The sequence below is a fragment of the Phyllostomus discolor genome, chromosome 4, assembly GCF_004126475.2.
Source record: "Phyllostomus discolor isolate MPI-MPIP mPhyDis1 chromosome 4, mPhyDis1.pri.v3, whole genome shotgun sequence".
NCBI lineage: Eukaryota > Metazoa > Chordata > Mammalia > Chiroptera > Phyllostomidae > Phyllostomus > Phyllostomus discolor.
Genome location: NC_040906.2, coordinates 160,160,365 through 160,179,236, shown reverse-complemented (window position 1 = coordinate 160,179,236; position 18,872 = coordinate 160,160,365). Strand labels below are relative to the sequence as shown.

Sequence of the window (18,872 nt, the reverse complement as noted above, 5' to 3'; positions counted from 1 at the left end):
AAAAATGTATTTCAAAAAATGTGTACTTGAATGGATGAATTAAGGAGACCCAGGAGGTCGATGTTTAACATTCCTGTGTTAGCCACACTCCATACATCTTTTGGGTCAGCTGCCTTAATTATGTGTACAGTTTCCTCCTTAAATTTTACATGTCTTTTAAAGAGAGAGCCATGTCTTGTTTATTTTCATCTTTTTCCTTTTAAGAGTATTTCACAGATACATGGCAGTAAATATTTATTAAGTGAAAAAATATATTTTTTGAAAAACGTAATCCCTCATACTAGATTCTCATCTCCATGAGACCATGAACAGGGACCTTGCCTCTCTTTTTGACAGTAGTTTGCTCCAGGCTTGGTAGTGACCACGTGCTCTGAAATGTATGAATGAATGAAAAATAATAAAATAATAGACTTTATTTTAATTATGGTTTTAAACATTTAATGTTGAAGGTTAATGAGGCTATGTGTGATAAAATTTATTTTTGTGTAAGAAAAAAATCAGCCTTACACTTTTAAAAAGGAATTCACAGTTGAAATATCCCTACCTTTTGCAATAGACAGAATAATGGAATTTGACAGATTCTGAACTGGGGAAACCTTATCATGGCATTATGGTTAACAGACTTTTCTGTCTCACTTAGTATTAAACAACTTTTGTCAGTAATTATGAAAATATCACAGTGATATTAAATGACAGTCTCTTGACATCTTATGAAGTAAAGATGTTTCCCCAGAAAGCTAGAGAGTCTATCAGATCAACTTTTTTTAGTTGAAAATGAGGAAAACAGAAGAATTTTCTAGTAGCTGTAAAACTTTTTGAAATAAATGTTATGAGTCTACTCTTTAGAAATATTCTTACCATATTTTTCAAAACACATTAGTATCAGCAAATAAGTTAGAGCTCTGACAGAGTGTGAAATTTCAAGCTTCATATCCTTAAAGACTATAATTAACATGTGAAATTTCTCTAGATAACTTGCCATACTATTTTATGTTTTATGAACACTGGGAGTTTTTTATTGAAGAGCTTCTGTTATCCTTCAAATTATCTGCTCTCCTTTACTTTGAATATGCCCTAAGAGAATATTAGTTATTTAAGCATTTCAATTTCATGAATGATTATTATTTGAGATTTTACCCTTCGGTAGATATTAATCAAAATTCCATATGTGAAACATACTCTTTGACAAGTTTATAAACATACAAGATCTGTCCAGAGAGTGTTCAGCCATGTAATATGAAAAATGAAGATATTTATTGAACAAGATACAAGAAACATTGTACATAGGACAATGACACTTAAGTCCCCTTCAAAGTTGGCCCCTTGGGACCTCATAAAGTTCTCCCACTCACCATCAGCTGCCCCACCGTATTTTCCTGAATCTCATTGACAGCCTGAAATCTCTTCCCTTTCAAAGGTGATTTTAGTTTCAGGAAAAGCCAGAAGTCACAGGATGCCAAATCTGGTCTGTAGGGGGACTGAGTCACCTGGGTAATTTGAAGTTTCACCAAAAATCTGTGCATGACACGTGATGCATGAGCAGGCATGCTGTGGTGGTGAAGCTGCCAGTCACCTTTTGCCCTTAGCTGCAGTCTTCTAAGCCATCTGAATAGTTTTCCCAGAGGAATGTTCAAGCTCAACACAAAAATGTGATGCAGATTTACTGCTCTTACTCACTCAATCATTTTGAATGCGATAGCCACACAGTACACCTGCTCATTCGATAGCATCTGTCACCCGCACTGACTGGTATAGTGAAGTTGTTATTGTTCATGCATACATATTCTAGTCCACTCTCCTTAGCTACCCGTTTCCATCCATGTCGTGCAAACCATTCTTGTTATATTAACCATGGTTGGACTTTTTCCACACAGACTTTGTAAGGTTACTATGGGTTAATTATATAACATGTGCTCTATATCTGTGTCACTGTATCTCATTCCTGGTCAAATCCCAGATCTCCTTCACCTTTTAACTTTTGTGTTAGTTCTCCAAATCATCTTCTCTTTTACTGTAGCAATTAGTTACATATCCTCCTAAGTATGCAGCCTGTAAAGAACACCAAAGCTCCAGCTTCTAGGAAAACATAATTAACAGAATATGGGGAAATACTGGGAAGAAGAAGCAACAATTAGGAACTTGACGATGCTGAGCCATAAAGGGAATGCCATGGAGACTCCAGAGAGATTTAAAGGTGTCAGTTTCATTGGAAGCTGTGGCTAGAACTGGTCTCTAAGTCATGCAAAGCTCCCATACCAACGCTCCTTAGATTGTCTGTTTCAGTTTGGTAAAAATGTCAGTTATCTAAAGATATGTTTATTTATACCATAAAAAATTGAAAAAGATCTCTCACCCATATGAAAGAATAAAATTATTTTTCACCATCGTAATGGCTCTTTGGGAAGGCTGGGATTGAGCTGAATGTGGGAGAATTGAAGGAACAAAAAAGGAACAGCAAGAGGAAAAAAGGCAGATCCTAACAGGCAGCAAATACAGGATGCTAATTGCTCCCTTGTTTATTCTCTTCAGTCACCTTTAACATTCTGCCTGGTGACTGTCCCTGAAAGTACTCTTATCTATGTCTCTTTGACAAAGAGACACAAGACTTTCCCCTCATTCCGATTTCCAGTCACTATGTAAATAATTCCACAGGAAGTTCTACCATAATAAAAAATTCCAAACACCTCTAGAAACATTTGCATTTCCAGTAGTCCCCTAAACTGTATTTTTAATGGTTGTTCTTAGACATGATTTTGTCCAAGAAAAAGGGTTCTTTACTGTTTTCAGTTTCTTTAAACATGTTTATGATACTGGAAATTCCATTGACTGTGGAGAAGTAAAGCTCTCATATTTTTTATATTCTGTCCCCATAATAGATGATTGTGAAGATGCATCATGTCCTCAAAAGAGAATGTGCACAAATTAAACTCCACATTTTATATAACCCACTAATTTCATTTCTAGTATCTGCCAGTTTATAGGCTAGTAATAAATAAATAAATGCATGTTATTGAATTTTAGTTAACTTGCCTCTGTCCTATGCGTATTTTGTTCTAAAATTAGGAGATGTTGGAGAGTTCGTAAACTGGGGTTTTATTTTGAAAAATTAATAGTTGTTTGTATTCAGTGATTTCCAGACTAGTATTAAGCCATCTTTTAATGAATTTGAATATTAAATAAGTTGCTTTGCTTTATTTCAGGTGATGGTGTTTGTACATGCTCGAAATGCCACTGTAAGAACAGCTATGTCTTTAATAGAAAGAGCAAAAAATAGTGGCCAGATTTCCTGCTTTTTACCTACACAAGGATCTGAATATGGACATGCAGAAAAACAGGTAGGGGACAAATAACAGCAAGATACAAGAGCTAAAGTACATAATGTGCCAGATATACCAGGTATTTTATGCATGAAAGATCCATGGTGTTCAATTTCTAAGAAACTAATTTTACAGATTTTTTTATGTTATGATCTTGACTTCTTTCTTGACTTAATTAATGGTGTTTCAAAAGATCCCAATGCATGTGTTCAAGTATAACTTCTTTCTAAATGGTTTTAATTGTAGTGTTTAGTCCTGCTCTTTAAAGTATAGTTAAAACATAAAGGACAGTTAAGTTTTATAAAATATGTTAACATCTATATATTTATCATTGTTCTTTTAAAGAACTAATTGACAATTTTTAAAAAATTTACCACCTTTAATTTCCTTGGGTCAGTATGGACAGACATACCTACATAAAAGCTCTTTTAAGAATGTAAGTGTTTGAGACCAACAAATTTAAGACCACCTGCAAAGCTTTTCAGTATGTACTCAAAGGACCTGAAAAGCAAAGGTCCTCAATAGAAATGCAAAAACTCAGGCCCCACTCCAGTTTTACCAGATTATAATCTGCATTTGAACTTGATCCCCAGATGATTTTATGCCCATTACAGTTTGAGACATACTTCCATAGGTAATTTGGGTATCCTGAGATTTATAGGCTTTATTTAATTATATCAAATAATATTTAAGATCAACAGTGGGCAAACTACAGTCCAAGAGCCAAAGGCAGTCACCTATTTCTGCAATTAAAGCTCTCTCAGAAAACTGCCAGACCCTTTTCTTTTTTCTGTGGCTGCTTTTTTTGGCAGGACAAGGGAGGAAACTGAATACTTGCTATGAGACTACGTGGTTGGTCCAGAAGCCTAAAATACCCTGACCCTACGCAGAAAAAGTTGGCTATGATTTATAGCTATGGAAATAAATTTTCAAATAAAAAATTATGAACATAAAATGATACTGACTTTACAATATAATATTTTATATGCAATAAGATTTCACTGTTGTTTACTGAGCAGTTGCTAGATGCCAGACATTGTTCTATGAGCTTTCATATTTATCAGTCAATAAAATGTATTTAATTGTTATAATTGCACTGTAAATTCTACCTCTTTTAATGATATTTTAAATTTTGAGTATGATAATCTGATGCCAGGGGTGAATGTCAGATTCTCTTTCAATTTAAAACTATAAAATGTATTCTTTTTCTTCATTTTTTCATATTATGAGATTTCTATTCTATAATATTTATTAAACAGCTTTGTATCTTCCAGTTATGTACTAATTATGAATTTATGAGAGTCTTTGAAAAGTCAGGTTGGCATTCATAAGTCTTAGTCCATTTCTTTGGAAATACAAAGCAAGTCTATTGTGTTTCAAAGCCAAGCCTAGAGAGCCACCTTGTGGACGTCTGGTTATTTTATAGCTCTCTATTCTAAGAGCTATCACTGTTCTAAATAAAGCAGGTTTATTACTTAATTGTTATAATAATGTTTAATATGTATCAAGTGTTCATTAGGGCCAATGATGGTTTCTATTACTGTATATAACTTAGTTCTCACAACAACCTGTGATGTAGGTTTGTATTGTTATCCCTTGATATAGCATATATGTAAGTAATTCAGATATAAAATATTCTAAAGCATATAGAAATAATTTTATAGAGAATTTTTCAAGTAATTGGGACAACATGATTAAACACAGATTCACAGATCACTATGCTGAAAAAACATGAAGAAATAGAAAGTTTTAATATAATTGGGTAGATTTGAAAATCTGTAGTTATTTTTATTATAACTTTTGGTATTTTATTGTACTTCATTTTTATCTAATTTAACTGTTATTATTGGATTTTTTAACAAGAATGAATTCCACAATATTTATTAGTAAATACAGGAGCATTTTTCTGTTCACCATTATATTCCCAGCCTTTTATACAGTATTTGGCTGATAGTGGGTACCCAAAAATTACTTTTTCTTTTTGCCTTTGTACTTATGAGATGAAAAGTATAAGAGATGTTTGCACTTTAATTTTGTTGTGATCAGCACCACTATTGTTCCTTTGAAGATTCTTATCCCCATTTTACAGATAAGGAAACTGAAACTGGACAAGAGAGTCATTTCCTTGCCGCTCCCATGTAGTGAGTGAGTGCAGCCATGATTTGGGCGAGTCTCACTCCAAAGTCTACACTTTTCACTGCCTTTCTTTTTGTTTCTCCTTCCTTTTATTGAATTTACTGTGATGACACTGGTTAACAAAATTACACAGATTTCAGGTACACAACCCACAACTCATCGTGTGTACACAGTACTGTGTGTTCCCAAGTCTGACCTCTGTCTGTCATCATTTATCCCCCTAAACACTCTTCCATCAAAAGCAAGTAAAAAATACAGTGTGGGATTTTTTTAAAGGCTTGAGGGCTTTGAGTCATTTTTTTAATAAAAGGGAAGAATATTTTTTAATCATAGCCGTATTCCCCATTTCTCCTAAAGAGATATTCAAAAAAGTGGGCTCCTCCACAGTGGACATTATTTTATAACAAAAGATAAGGTAATCTTCCTGAATGTTTTCTCGTGTGTTCAGAATTTTATATTATAGTTCTGGTTCTGGTTGTGTATGTCTTCCTATTCTTTGAAGTGCTCTTTGAAGTTGAATGGTATTAACATTCTAGCAATTCTGAAGAAGCTATTACTATGATGGTAGGGGATATTTCTTCCCACGTTTTTGAAAAATGGGAAATTAAGTACTCAAAACATTAAAATAAAATTAGGAGGTAATTTTGCTATGGTCATACATAGAAATTTAGCCTCATGGGTCCTGTTAATGGAAATATAACGGAATCCCTACTGTGTCCCTGTGATACTTTACCCCTACTTATTTAATAGAAGCATCTTAAGTCCTGACTTACCAAATAAGGTTTTTTAAGGCATTTCTTCACAGTTTTAACACACTATAACTTTATTTGTATAAATAATAAATAAAACTGCATTAAGGAATTGGAATGTCTCTCTCTCTCTCTCTCCTTCTCTCTCTCTCTCTCTCTCTCTCTCTCTGGACATTATGTGTGATGTGTGTAAAAAGGATATTTCTGTGCTTTATCCACAGCTCAAATGAGTCTTTTCTTTCTAGTAAGTGAAAATTATACTTCAGGACACCTCATGTTATTTCCATCTTTACTAACAGTCATCCCTAGGTGAAAAACCTGCCATATTTTCACATTGTTCACTGAAACAAGAAAATAGGGAAAGAAAAAATGAAGTATCTAGAAGTAGCTTAACTTGAAGAGATGGAGTATATAGGAATTTCAGACAAGGCCCTCAGCAAGAGGGCACATTAACAGAAAGCTCTAATCGTGACTTGACTGCTAGAAGCCCTGTGTCCTTAAACACCTAAATATTTTGGAAGCTTTCTCTTCTATCAAATGGAATAACAATGGGATAAATAACATCTGTTCTAGTAGTTTACTATGATAAAGAAATGAAGTGATATATGAAATTATTTTGGAAACTGGCTGAACAGTTACAAAACTTTACATATATTATAGAAATCTACTTTTAGAATATATATATTAATAACTAAATATTAAAATGGTGGAAGGATAACAAGCAATATGGATAAATTTTCCTAATTTACCCTGCCTATTATTACTTTCTACTTCTCCAACAAAGATACTCTCAAGAAACCACAGTTTTCTCTGAAATTGAACATACTTCAGGGGAAAGTAGCAGCTTACATTTACAGAAGTAACTATATCAAGTTGAATGAATATTTCAATTACACTCTTCAAATTCTGTTTCACTCAAGATGTAGTCAAATAAATTTTTATACTTAGGTACAGATTTTTTTAGAGATTTTAAATATTCTAATGTGAATGTGAGTGTTTCTTCCATCTTCCTACCCACCACCATACTTCCCTGGTTTATGAATTTTTGTACATATATTAGTAATGTTAAGAGGTGATTAATCCTCAATACAATAAGAAATGATTAATCATACAATAAGCCTCATGAATGCAGTTAATAGAAGTAAGTATCTATTAAATCAGAAAACTGGGAAAAACCCAATAATATGTATCCTCAAAGCTACCTTAAAGTATCATTGTATGACTTTGTATTACCTACATCTACCAACCATCTCCTTGTTTTTCATAGATGAGATTTCACCTTTGCCTAATAATGGAATCTGGCTTTGATACAAGTTTTCTGATCATGTTGATAGCTTTCTTTATTTCTGCCTTAGCAGCTTAACAGTATCAGTATAGGCCAAATAAAATTAGAATTTCTTCCTGCAATAGAAGATACCTGTTAAATAAAGACTAGCAGGTGTCTGATAGCCCCTTTCTCTTATTTTTTACTTTAAATATGTGCAAAATGTTATCTTCTCAGAGGTTATTTTTTCTTTCACCATATCAACCTTCTTTCCTTTTGGAGGATAATGTAGCAGTTTTACTGTCTTTTGTAATCACACAGAAATAATGTCAAAAGTGCAATATTGTTTTAAACAGAAAATTAAATTAAAAAATTTAATGGAACCATGTTTTTAATTGAATTTTTGGAAGCTTGACTTACTGTAAAAAAAATGGAACAGTGTTTTTAATTGAATTTTTGGAAGCTTGACTTACTGTTTTCAAAGGGAAGTAGCCTCTCAGAATAAAGGCTGTGGATCAAGGCACACCTAGACATTAATCTTCATTCAGATGCTCTAACATAGACTTTTGACTTCCTCAAGTTATAATTTACTCATATACAAAGTGACAGAGATACCTATATCTTAAGATTTTTGTTATAAATGAGGCAACATAGATCTTTTCTGACATATAGTAGACACTGTAAATAGTCACATATGAGCTTTGAAGGGCAGAAAAGGACAGCATTAAAGAATATTCGCTGTGATCATGTTAAAGTTAAGGCTTTAGGACAACAAAATATAATATATTGAATTGCCAAAGGCAGTAAACAGGTTGGGAGAAATGTCAGTAACGATACAACAGGATAGTTAATACACATCTGTAGATGTGTTCTTGTTTAATAACCAAAACATGAACTTTCTAGTAAGTAAATGAGCAAAAAGAAGAATCAATTCATGTAAACAAACTGTTGAAGAAAATAATTAGTATGTAAAGTCATATGAATAATGGACTATATATACTCTTAAACCCAATAAATCATCAAAAACTAAGGTGATGATGTCCAATTCTGAAGGTGATTTGAGGATTTGGCACAGGCTTGGATTTCCTATGGCAATGATCAATTCAATCCTTTTAAAAAACATTTTGGCATATATTTTAAGAACCAAACTTTTTTCTACATTCTTTAACCTTGAAATCCTAAACCTAGGAATCTTTTCAGGAAACATTAAAAGAAAAGTTAGTATGTACCAAGAGTTCTGTTCCAACACATTATTTATTATGAAGAAATATTGAGACAGCATAAATATCCAACAATAGGACAATATTTAAAGTAAACTATGGATAGGCTTTCAATTAAATATTATGTACCTATTAAGAATAATGATTTTAGAGTATATAAGATATCTAATTCTACATTAATATGTCATTTTTAATGCAACTAAACAAATGTCCCGTGCCACTGAAAATAAGCAGCCAAACAAGGCAGAGTCTGTTAGCTTTTAAGACACATGCAGCCTCACAGAAGATTTAGAAATGTATATATAAGTAAAGCAAAATATGATGACATGGGAGAACAAAAAGTTCAGTGGAAACAAAAGAAAAGTTATTCAAACCAGTGCTTCTGTATTTCAATATACAGCAATTGGTGTCATGAGTATTCCAAGGAAAGGAGAAAGAGAACCTGGGCAAAAGAAACCACTGGACATACTCGGAAAATGAAGGTGTTCTATTTTCACTAAAATGTCAGGTGCATGTAGATTTGGTCAGGATGTAGAGGACCTTAAATTACGTACTAAGAGTTTGGACTCTATACAGCAGGGAGCTATTGAAGTTTGTTGGAAGAGCCAAGTTTTGTGACCAGAATTTAAGTACTGAAACATAGGATTGGTTTTCCTCCAAGTAGGGGAAATTCCCATAGCCAAGGTGTTCATTTCAATACAGCTAACGTATGGCTCACTGGGTGAGACTCTTTTTAACCTCAATTTAATTGAGAATAATTGAACTACATCCCATATAAATTTAAGGTGTACAACATGATGATTCGATTTATATATATAGTTCACCCATGAACAATGCATGGGTTAGGGGAGGTGACCCCCCCACCTCATGCAATAAAAAATTCACATATAATTTTTGATTGCCCCAAAATTTAACCATATTTGTCCCTTGGTATCCCTGAAAGATTGGTTCCAGGACCCTGCAGATACCAAAATCCAGGGATGTTCAAGTCCCTCATATAAGATGGCATAGAACAATGCATACAGCTGGCCTTCTGCGTCTGTGGGCTCCCAACTGCAGATCAAAAATACTGTTTTCAATACTGTTTTCAATACTGCTTTGAATCCATGGATACAAAACCTGGGGATACGAAAGGCCAACTGTACCTTTATTGATAAAAATCCACATGTAAGTGGACCTGTACAGTTCAAACCCATGTTGTTCAAGGGTCAAGTGTACTGTGAAATGATCCCACATATAAGTGTGATCATTTAAGTTTTGTCTTTTTCTGCTTGACTTATTTTACTTAACATAATTCCTTCAAGGTCCATTCATGTTGTCACAAATAGGAAAATTTTCTAGATTTTTATGGCTAACTAATATTCCATATCTTTATCTACTTACATTGTTTCCATGTCTTGGCTATTGTAAATAATGCTACTGTGAACATAGGGGTGAAGGAAGGTATCTTTCTATTAATGTTTCTCCTTTGGATATATTCCTAGAAGTGGACCAATTTGGGACCATATGGTGGTTCTGTTTTTAATTTTTTATGACCCTCCATTCTATTTTCCGTATTGGCTGTAGCAATTTACAACTCTACAGATAGTGCACATTGGTTCCTTTTTCTGTACATCCACACCAGCATTTGTTGTCTTTTTGATGTAGGCCAATCTAACCAACATGAGGTGATATCTCACTATACTTTTAATTTGCATTTTCCTAATGACTAGTGATGTTGAGTGTCTTTTCCTATGCCTGTTGGCCATTCATATATCTACTTTGGAAAAGTGTCTATTCAGGTTCTTTGCCCTTTTTTAAAAAATTGATTAGTGAGGGGTTTTTGGTTATTTTATTTATTTATTTGTTGTTTTGCTTTTGAGTTGCATGAGTTTTTTATGTATTTTGGATATTGAATGTTTTGACAATATTTTTTTCCCATTCTGTAGCTTGTCATTTCATTTTGTCAGTGGTTTCTTTTGCTTTACAGGAGCTTTTTGGTTTGATGTAGTCCTACTTGTTTATTTTTTATTTCATTACTTGCACTTTAAGTATGATTTCCCAACATAATTACCAATAGCCATGTCAAGGAACAACGAGCATAGATAGTGTCATTAGAATTTTATTCTTTCTTCTTTTGCTATTATGTTTAAGTATATTTTGATTGCAGTTATTTTTGTTCCTGTGCTTTAACATATATTTTAGAGGTGTGGAATAAATTTTTTTACAACGAATTTATATATCTTGTTAAGGAACCATACTGGTTTGGAAAAGTATATTAATTGGAATATTGTTGCTCTCACATTTGAAAATACTTTAGTAGGAGAATCTCTTTAAAATTACATAAATTAAATAAGTAAGGTCATTAAACATTAGTGATGCAGAGATTTATATTGATAAAGCTTAAAGCTTTATCATTTATCAATATAAGGCTCAAAATTGCATTTTACAAGGTGATTATTTTTATTATATTTCAGCATTTATTTATTTGCCTGTGTTAGCATGTAGTATTTCAGCTACCTTCTATTATTATAAAATACTGTAGTAGTAAAAAAACATGGACATGAGGAATGCAATTTTAGATGAGATCTCCCTCTTGCTAATTAGAATACTCTCTCTGGGATCTAATTTGTTTCTAAATTGGCTTGTAGTAATATCAGAGTAGCTCATGTGAGAACCAAGACAACCTTTGAAAGGATGATATAACATGGAACCAAGCATGTGGTATTTTTCTTTCTCCCAAGTTAAAGTGAATGATTGAGATGGCCAAAATGACATGGAAATTGGTTATGCAAACTAGGCTAGTCTTTGTGAATTGATTATATACACATGGGCCCCAAACTGTTTTTAGTAGTGGTCACTCAGTAAATATTTACTGAATGTAAGCTACATATCAGTCATTGTAGTAGATCAGTAGGTATCATGATAAATAAATTCTATGGTCAACCTGATTAAAGTGAATTGAGGAAGATGTGTTGTATCAGTCAGGATTCGGTAAAGGAAACAAACCACTCTACGTACAATTTGAATAGAAAAGAAATGAGGTACTTGCTAGAATGTTGGTAAGATGGGAAGAGCAGGAACAATTCATTGGGACTGTTGAATTGAGAACCAATGAATCACTCCTACTGATGGTGAAATATGCCATTGATGTTTTAATAGGAATTGCGTTGAATCTATGGATTCCTTTGGGTAGTAGACACATTTTAATGATGTTAATTCTTCCATCCATGAACACAGTATTAGCTTCCATTTATTTGTTTCTTCCACAGTTTCTTTCTTTAGTGTTCTATAGTTTTCCTAGTACAGGTCTTTTACTAGGTTAAAATTTATTCCTAGGTACTTTATTTTTTTTGTTGTTATAGTAAATGGGGTTTATTTCCTAGTTTCTCTTTGTGGTACTTTATTGTTGGTGTACAAGAATCCCATCAATTTCTGATTATTGACTTTGTTATATCTGCTACTTTGCCAAATTCACATATTAGGTCTAGTAGTTTTTTTGGTGGAGACTATAGGGTTTTCTCTATACACTCTCATGTTGTCTCTGAATAATGACAGTTTTACTTCCTCCTTTCCAATTTGGATGTCTTTTATTTCTTTTTTCTTGTCTAATAGCTGTGGCTAGAACTTCCAGCACTATGTTGAATAGGAGTGGTGAAAGCAAACACAATTGTCTTGTTCCTGATCTTAAGGGAAATGTTTTAGTTTTTGCCCATTGACTATGACATTGGTAGTAGGACTCTTCTATATGGCCTTTATTCTGCTGAGCTATGCTCCCTCAATTCCCACTTTGCTGAATGTTTTTATCATAAATGGATAATAGAGAAGCTATAGCCACTGCTACAGATATCTTTCAACATTCATGAAGAAACCTTGAGTATACAGAACATCCACTGTAACTTTCTGTCCTCATTTCTCCAAGATCTTTCTTGCCAGCAAAAGACAACAGCAGGAAGATGGTTTCTTCTTTAACTCTGTTGTCTAGTTCTTGCCTGAGTGCATCTAATTAGAAGATTGGATTTTTGCATTCAGTACCCTGACTATAAGAGACCTGAGAAACATAGGTTTTTACCTTCTGGCTCATGTAATATAGGAAGCCCTCACAGAAGGAAGTGGGAGTCTTGTGCTGATTAATATTCTTTGTTTTAATTGGGAATGGAAATATATTCAGGAAGAAAAAGTAGCTGTCCCTTTACCTTTATGGAGCTTATGTTTTGGCAGGACAGAAAGATTAATCAACTAATTACATTATTTTAATTGAATTTTTAATAAACAATAAAGAGGGACAAAGTGCTAAGAGAAAGTAAAATTGGGGAATCTTACCTAGACTGATAGTGTTAGAGGGGGGCTTAGCTAAACAAAATGACTTTTAAGCTAAGATTGGGAGGTTAGGATTTTACACAGCAAAAGTATAGCAGTAGGGTGTTCTAGGAAGAGTTTCAGACAAAAGAAAATAGCACATTGAAGGAAGTGGGTAAAATCAGAATTACTAAAACATAGAGAATGATGGGGAGTGGCAAATGGCAGGTTTATAGCAATGACTAGACTGTGAGGGCCTTGTATATCATGTTACAGATTTGGTGTTTTATCTTAAAAGCGATGAATTATGATTAGAAGACTTTGAGGAAGGAAGTGGTATGATCAGAATTGTATGTATAGAAAAATAGATCATTAAACACAGGCAGGGCAAATGAAAATGGGAACACCAGTTAGATTTGATGATAGTTAGTTAGAGATGTTGATTTGTTGGGAATATTGGGAAACCAAATTGCTAGGACTAGGTGATTAATGGGCTGTGGATAGTTGAGGAAGAAAGATCTGGAAGTTTCTGTGTTCTAAAAGATGTTTGGCTTGCATTGTTGATGTGTAGTTGGGTCATTTATGAAGAAAAAGAACAGTAGAGAAAGATTTGCTCAATGGAAGAAGATGCTGAGTTTCAGATACCTGGGATATTTAGAGATGGAGAGTAAGCAGTTGGATTAATAAAAGGAACACAGTCTGTTGTGGAGTGGGGAAACCACAGGAGTGGATATGAGTGGTGAAAGAGCCTAGGACTAATCTTGAGGAATTCTAGTATTTAATGATCACCTGGAGAAGAATGAGCCAAAAAAGGAGACTTCAAGGCACTTGAATGAACCCCAAGCAAGCATAAGATAATGTGATGGAGGAAAAGGAAAAGAGTGATTCAAAGAGGAGAAAGTGATCATCTGTATGTAGTACTGCTGTGAGAGGTCAAGTAATGCGAGGGTCACAAAACGTTCACTGTACTTAGCAACATGGATATTGGTGACGTTATGTAGAGCCTTTCTCATTTACTTAGTGGAAAATGAAAAACAGATCAAGTTGGCTGATGATTATAGGTGTCAGTACTGAGAAGCTACTTTATATACAAAAGGAAAATGGATGGTACCTAGAAGATATGAAACAGTGTGCAGAAAGGTAGACATTTTATTTTTTTTAAGGTGGAAGTGATATGTTTATATTGTCTGGGAACAATTCAAGAAAGAGTGAGAAAGGATTGAAGTTGATTGATCAATTTTATAGGAAAGAAATGGATGGAGTCAGGGTACTTCTATTATAATGGAATTGGGAAAATTAAAAAGGTGGGTTCTGATGCAAATACATTTCAGGTATGTGCAGGAAGGTGAGGATGTTTTCTTTGATGTGATGCATTTTCTTTATGAAATAGATGTTAAGGTCATTCCCTGAGAGTCAAGGGTAATGAGGTGATCAGTAGTTAGTGGAGAGAAAATAAGTGCCTAATGTAGACATTGTGAGACATGTGAGAACTGACTATAAGACATCGAAGAATTGCTGTCTGATGTTAAGGGCTTGTGGAGATTGTGATCATGGATTTAAAATGTTCTCAAGTCTCCCTTGCATGTAATTTTTCTTAACTACTTTTGCCAGTCTGTTAATAGCAGAAAGGCTCTGTTATCTAAACTGGGTAAAGAACTAGAATAAGGACTGGAGTGTGGATTGGGAGTGGGAGGGGAAGTACTAATAAATAGAATGAAAGTAGAGAAATTGTGATTGGAAGTGTTATTTAAAAATGAGCTTATAAAAATTAGTTGGGCAAGTTTGAATTATAGGAAACCTTCAGTCAGAAATGGAGATGCTTTTACTAGTGATTTTAAAAGTCATACAGTTGTGATTGATGACAAGTCTAGGATATAATCATTGGTCAGCTGAGTTGGGACAGAGGCCATGGGAATTGGAGGTTGAGGAGCTTGGTGTCCACATAGAAAATACTGTCACCTAGGATGATGGCAGGAATTGGGATGGACAGAAGACAAGGAGCCATGGGTATCGAGTCTTCACCGGATAAGCTTGGGTGGCAGAGCCAGATATACTGAACCTTAAAAGAACAGAGGTTTTTATAAAAGGTTAGTACACACTGGTTGGGGAATGGTGACGGGGAAGAGAGACCTCATCTCCCGTCACTTGAGAGGAATGCATGGGAAGTGGAGTCCACGGAGGAGAGTCAAGTTTCAGTTAAGGCAAGGTGGGAAAATAGATGGATATAGTTTGCTGGCCCCTGAGTGGTGGTTCCAGAGAGTGGAGTGGAGAATTTCATATCTAGAGTGGAAAAAACAGTACAGAGGATAAGGAATAGAGTCAAGAAGAAAAAAATACCAGTTGTTAGGGAGCCAGTAGTACAGTACATCATCAGTTCCCACTGCCTGTTTCCATGTCAGATATCAAAATCAGAATCTCTGACACAAAGGCCCTAAAATTTTTAACATGATCCTCAGAAATTCTGCTCATAGCAAGGTTTAATTGATCTAGTTAACAGATAACTAATGGACCTTATGCTGAGAAGGGGAGGGACAGGTTTCCTGCCTGCCTCATCAGGGACAGAGCATTGCCAGTTATGGTTCTCTTGGCAAAAACGCCAGAGGACCAATCTTAGATGTGTCTGTGAACACAGTTTAAAGTGGAATAAACCTTTAAAACAGAGAGAACAGAGGGGGTGGGAAAGATGGCATATTATATTCCTTAGATCTCTAAACTCTAAGGTACTGGTTTATGTCCCTAGCATGTAAGCAGGTCTGTCATACTCTGATTAGCTTTATAAATATTACATGATAAAAACATAACTTAACAAAGATGAGAGCTTTATAATACTTTTTCTAATATTGATAAAGCATGCTAATAATTGTGAGAAAGAATGGTATCATTTGGGAGAAAATATTTGCCTCCTCACAATTAAATTTTAGTTTTTATAATGGCAGTCATTTTTTCCTCATGGATTTGAAATTACCCACAGCAAAGTGTACCTTATCAAGACATACTACCTCAGAAGGCTTACAAAAGTCACTGTATATCATTTATGCAATTTCGTCATACTCTTTTATTCACGGTTTGTGTCTGAGCTGAAGATCTTGCATGTGTTTTGGTCTTATGTTGAATAAAACAAATTTGTTCTCCTTTGATATCCCCGGTTGCTTGCTGCCAGTCTTTTTTGTCCAGTTTTTTAATCATAAATTTGTGTTAGTTTGGAAGTCAGCTTTTGGAAGTGGTTCCGTTTTAATCTTACTCATTGATTTTCCATTTCATAAGTAGGAAAAAGATCTGGAAGGAAGCCCTGCATGCTTTCATGGGGAGAAAAGAACCTAGTGCCCTCTGTGTGCTAAAGGACTATTTGAGCAGTTTTCCATTCCATTCTAATCTGACTGACTGCCAAAGCCTTGTCTGGGAAGTTCACCTGTGAAAACTGGAAGCGCAAAGCCAGAGGAAACCAAACTTAGACAATGCTTAAACTACACTGACCTGATTCCCTTTACTTGTCACAGCTGGTGTTCTTTGGGGGCTGAATTTCCATGTCTAGAAACATTTATCCAGTGAGTATAGTATTGGGTCTTTAATGGCCTCCTTAAAGAACCCAATGCTCTGTTCAGAGAATGTGAACAAGATAAACTGTTATCTCTGCAGGTAGGCAGAGGATAGCAGAGCCTGGACTCCAGGGAAGGCTTGCCCTGGGAAACAAGGTAGAAAACTGATAATCTGGATACTTCAGAAAGCAGCAGGTATCTTGTAATAAATTTAGCTGCATAAGTCATGATCTTAACCACTTCTTCCCCATTCATTTCTCCAAGCAAAACTCCTGTTAAAAAGCTTCTTATGTTTATATTTCTTTCAAGGGAAGGTTTTGTATATACGTGTGTGTAAGTTTTAGTGTGAACAGATTGGATAGTGTTAGACACACTTTTATGTGTCTTGCTCTCTTCACTTTATATGTATGTCAAGGAAATATTTCCAAACACAGAAAGACCTGATCCTAGAAACAACTTCCTTACCAACTATATAGATAATAGTCTATATATCGGACATTATCATAATTCATTTACCCAGTCCTATCTTGATGGATACTTTGTTGTTTTCAGTTATTTTTTATTGTTAAAAGTGCTATAGTAAAAAATTCTTGCTCATACTCTTGGCAGTTGTGAGATGTCCTTTGGGAAAATTTCTGGCAGTGGAGTTTATTCATCAACATGGTACATGCATTTAAAATTTTGGTAAATATTCCTTATTGCCCACTAGGGAGATTGTTCCAATTTACACTTTTTCAAATCATAACTTTGAGGAAGTTACTTTGCTCACATAACTGTCAGCACTGGGCGATGTAAGAGTTTTTAAGTTTATGACAGATTAATAAGCAGAAAAAATGGTACTTTGTTATTTTAACTGATATTTCTTTAGGAGTGAAACTGAGCACTTTGCATATTGGCCATTGGAATTTGTTTTTCCATAAACTATGTGTTCATATCCTTGGCCCATTGTGTTTTAAATTGCATGCACTGTCATATGTGTTACAGATATTTTTCTTGTTAATGTTTTGATTATTTGTATATATATATTTTTTACTATGCTGGAGTTTTTATCAACTTACAGTCTTTGGGCTTTGTCTTGCTTATAGTGGCCACCTTACTTCATCCCTGATGTTCTCCAGCCTTTTTAAAAATTTAATTCAATTTAATTTATATTGTTAGAGCTTTAATCTATCTGCCCAAAACTTATTTCATAAAGTAATGGAACCATTATCTTTTTTGGAGTATTCCCTGTTTCTTCTATTGATTTTTAAATTTAATATAACATACAAAATTCTTCTATTTGCTTGACCTTGGCCACGAAAGAGCTCTGTTATATTCTAGCAAATACTCCACAGCAGGCTTTATCCCAGGTCATCCCATATTCATGGGATTGACAATGACAGTAACTCATGTTTGAAAAGAGGAAAGTGGTGGCAATATGATCCAAATATAGTTAATCATAAAGTATATGTATGATATGATTTCTGAGAGGCCAATCACTCTGCACAAACATCAAGTGAGAATATATATACTGCCCTTGAAGAAGATAGCCTTTTTGTATACATGTATTTGTTTGAGTCTCCGTCTCAAAATGGTTGTTGTTATTTACTTGGCTGACCACTAGATGGTGGGATTTGTTAATGTATTACCATCCAATTTATATTTGAAGCAGACTTCAGGGAGTGCTATTTTCTTGTATTATTTTCTTAGTTAATTATTATTAACATAGAAATTTAAAATTTTAAGTGACCTTAGCAATAAGCAATGTGCCAAAGTCTGCACTAGAACCTCAGACTCCTGAAATCCCGCCCTGTGCCACTGTAGTGTTCCTTACGTAAGAACTGTGGAAAACTGTTTCAAAAGAAGCTATTGAAATGTTTGTAATGAAAATATCTGAGCAGTAGCTCAAAAGCACTGCATGTGATGCCCACACAGAAGCTTTGATTGTATAAACACTAACATTAATCTAAAGTCTATAATTTTGCAGAAAAATTTTCTCCCATCATGTAGTGAGTCTTCATTGAATTTTGTAAAATCCACTTTAGCACTTACACAGACTGTGGATAAGTGGACCATATCCCACAACTGACCTCAGACCAGGTCAAAGAGCAGACACCAGAAGTGAAGGTAGTGCATTCAGGGCAGCTGTGTTGAGCTAAGGCAGATGTCAGTGCCCTCGCATCAGAGATCTCCAGGAACATAAGGGCAGGTGAACACAGTAGGTTTATTGGCTCATTGCTGTGATGAAGAGTTTATGCCATGCAGAACCATGGAGCATTTCAGTAAGAGGATAAAAGGCTCCCAAGACAGTGGGTGTGGAATAGAGTGTCACACTAAGGTGAGTGTCGATTTGTCAGAAAGGGGACATAGAGAAAAAGTTGGCCCTTGTGACT

At 34.5% G+C, this 18,872-nt stretch overlaps 1 protein-coding gene across 2 annotated transcripts in view; it reads left to right on the top strand.

Moving 5' to 3' along the window:
• Window positions 1–18,872, top strand: part of ASCC3 (activating signal cointegrator 1 complex subunit 3) — a 310,528-nt gene that overhangs the window by 139,927 nt on the left and 151,729 nt on the right. For both annotated transcript variants that reach the window (XM_028508379.2, XM_036024518.1), the window contains exon 14: window positions 3,201–3,335. In XM_028508379.2, the coding sequence (XP_028364180.1) occupies window positions 3,201–3,335 (135 nt within the window). The remainder of the gene's footprint in view (window positions 1–3,200; window positions 3,336–18,872) is intronic.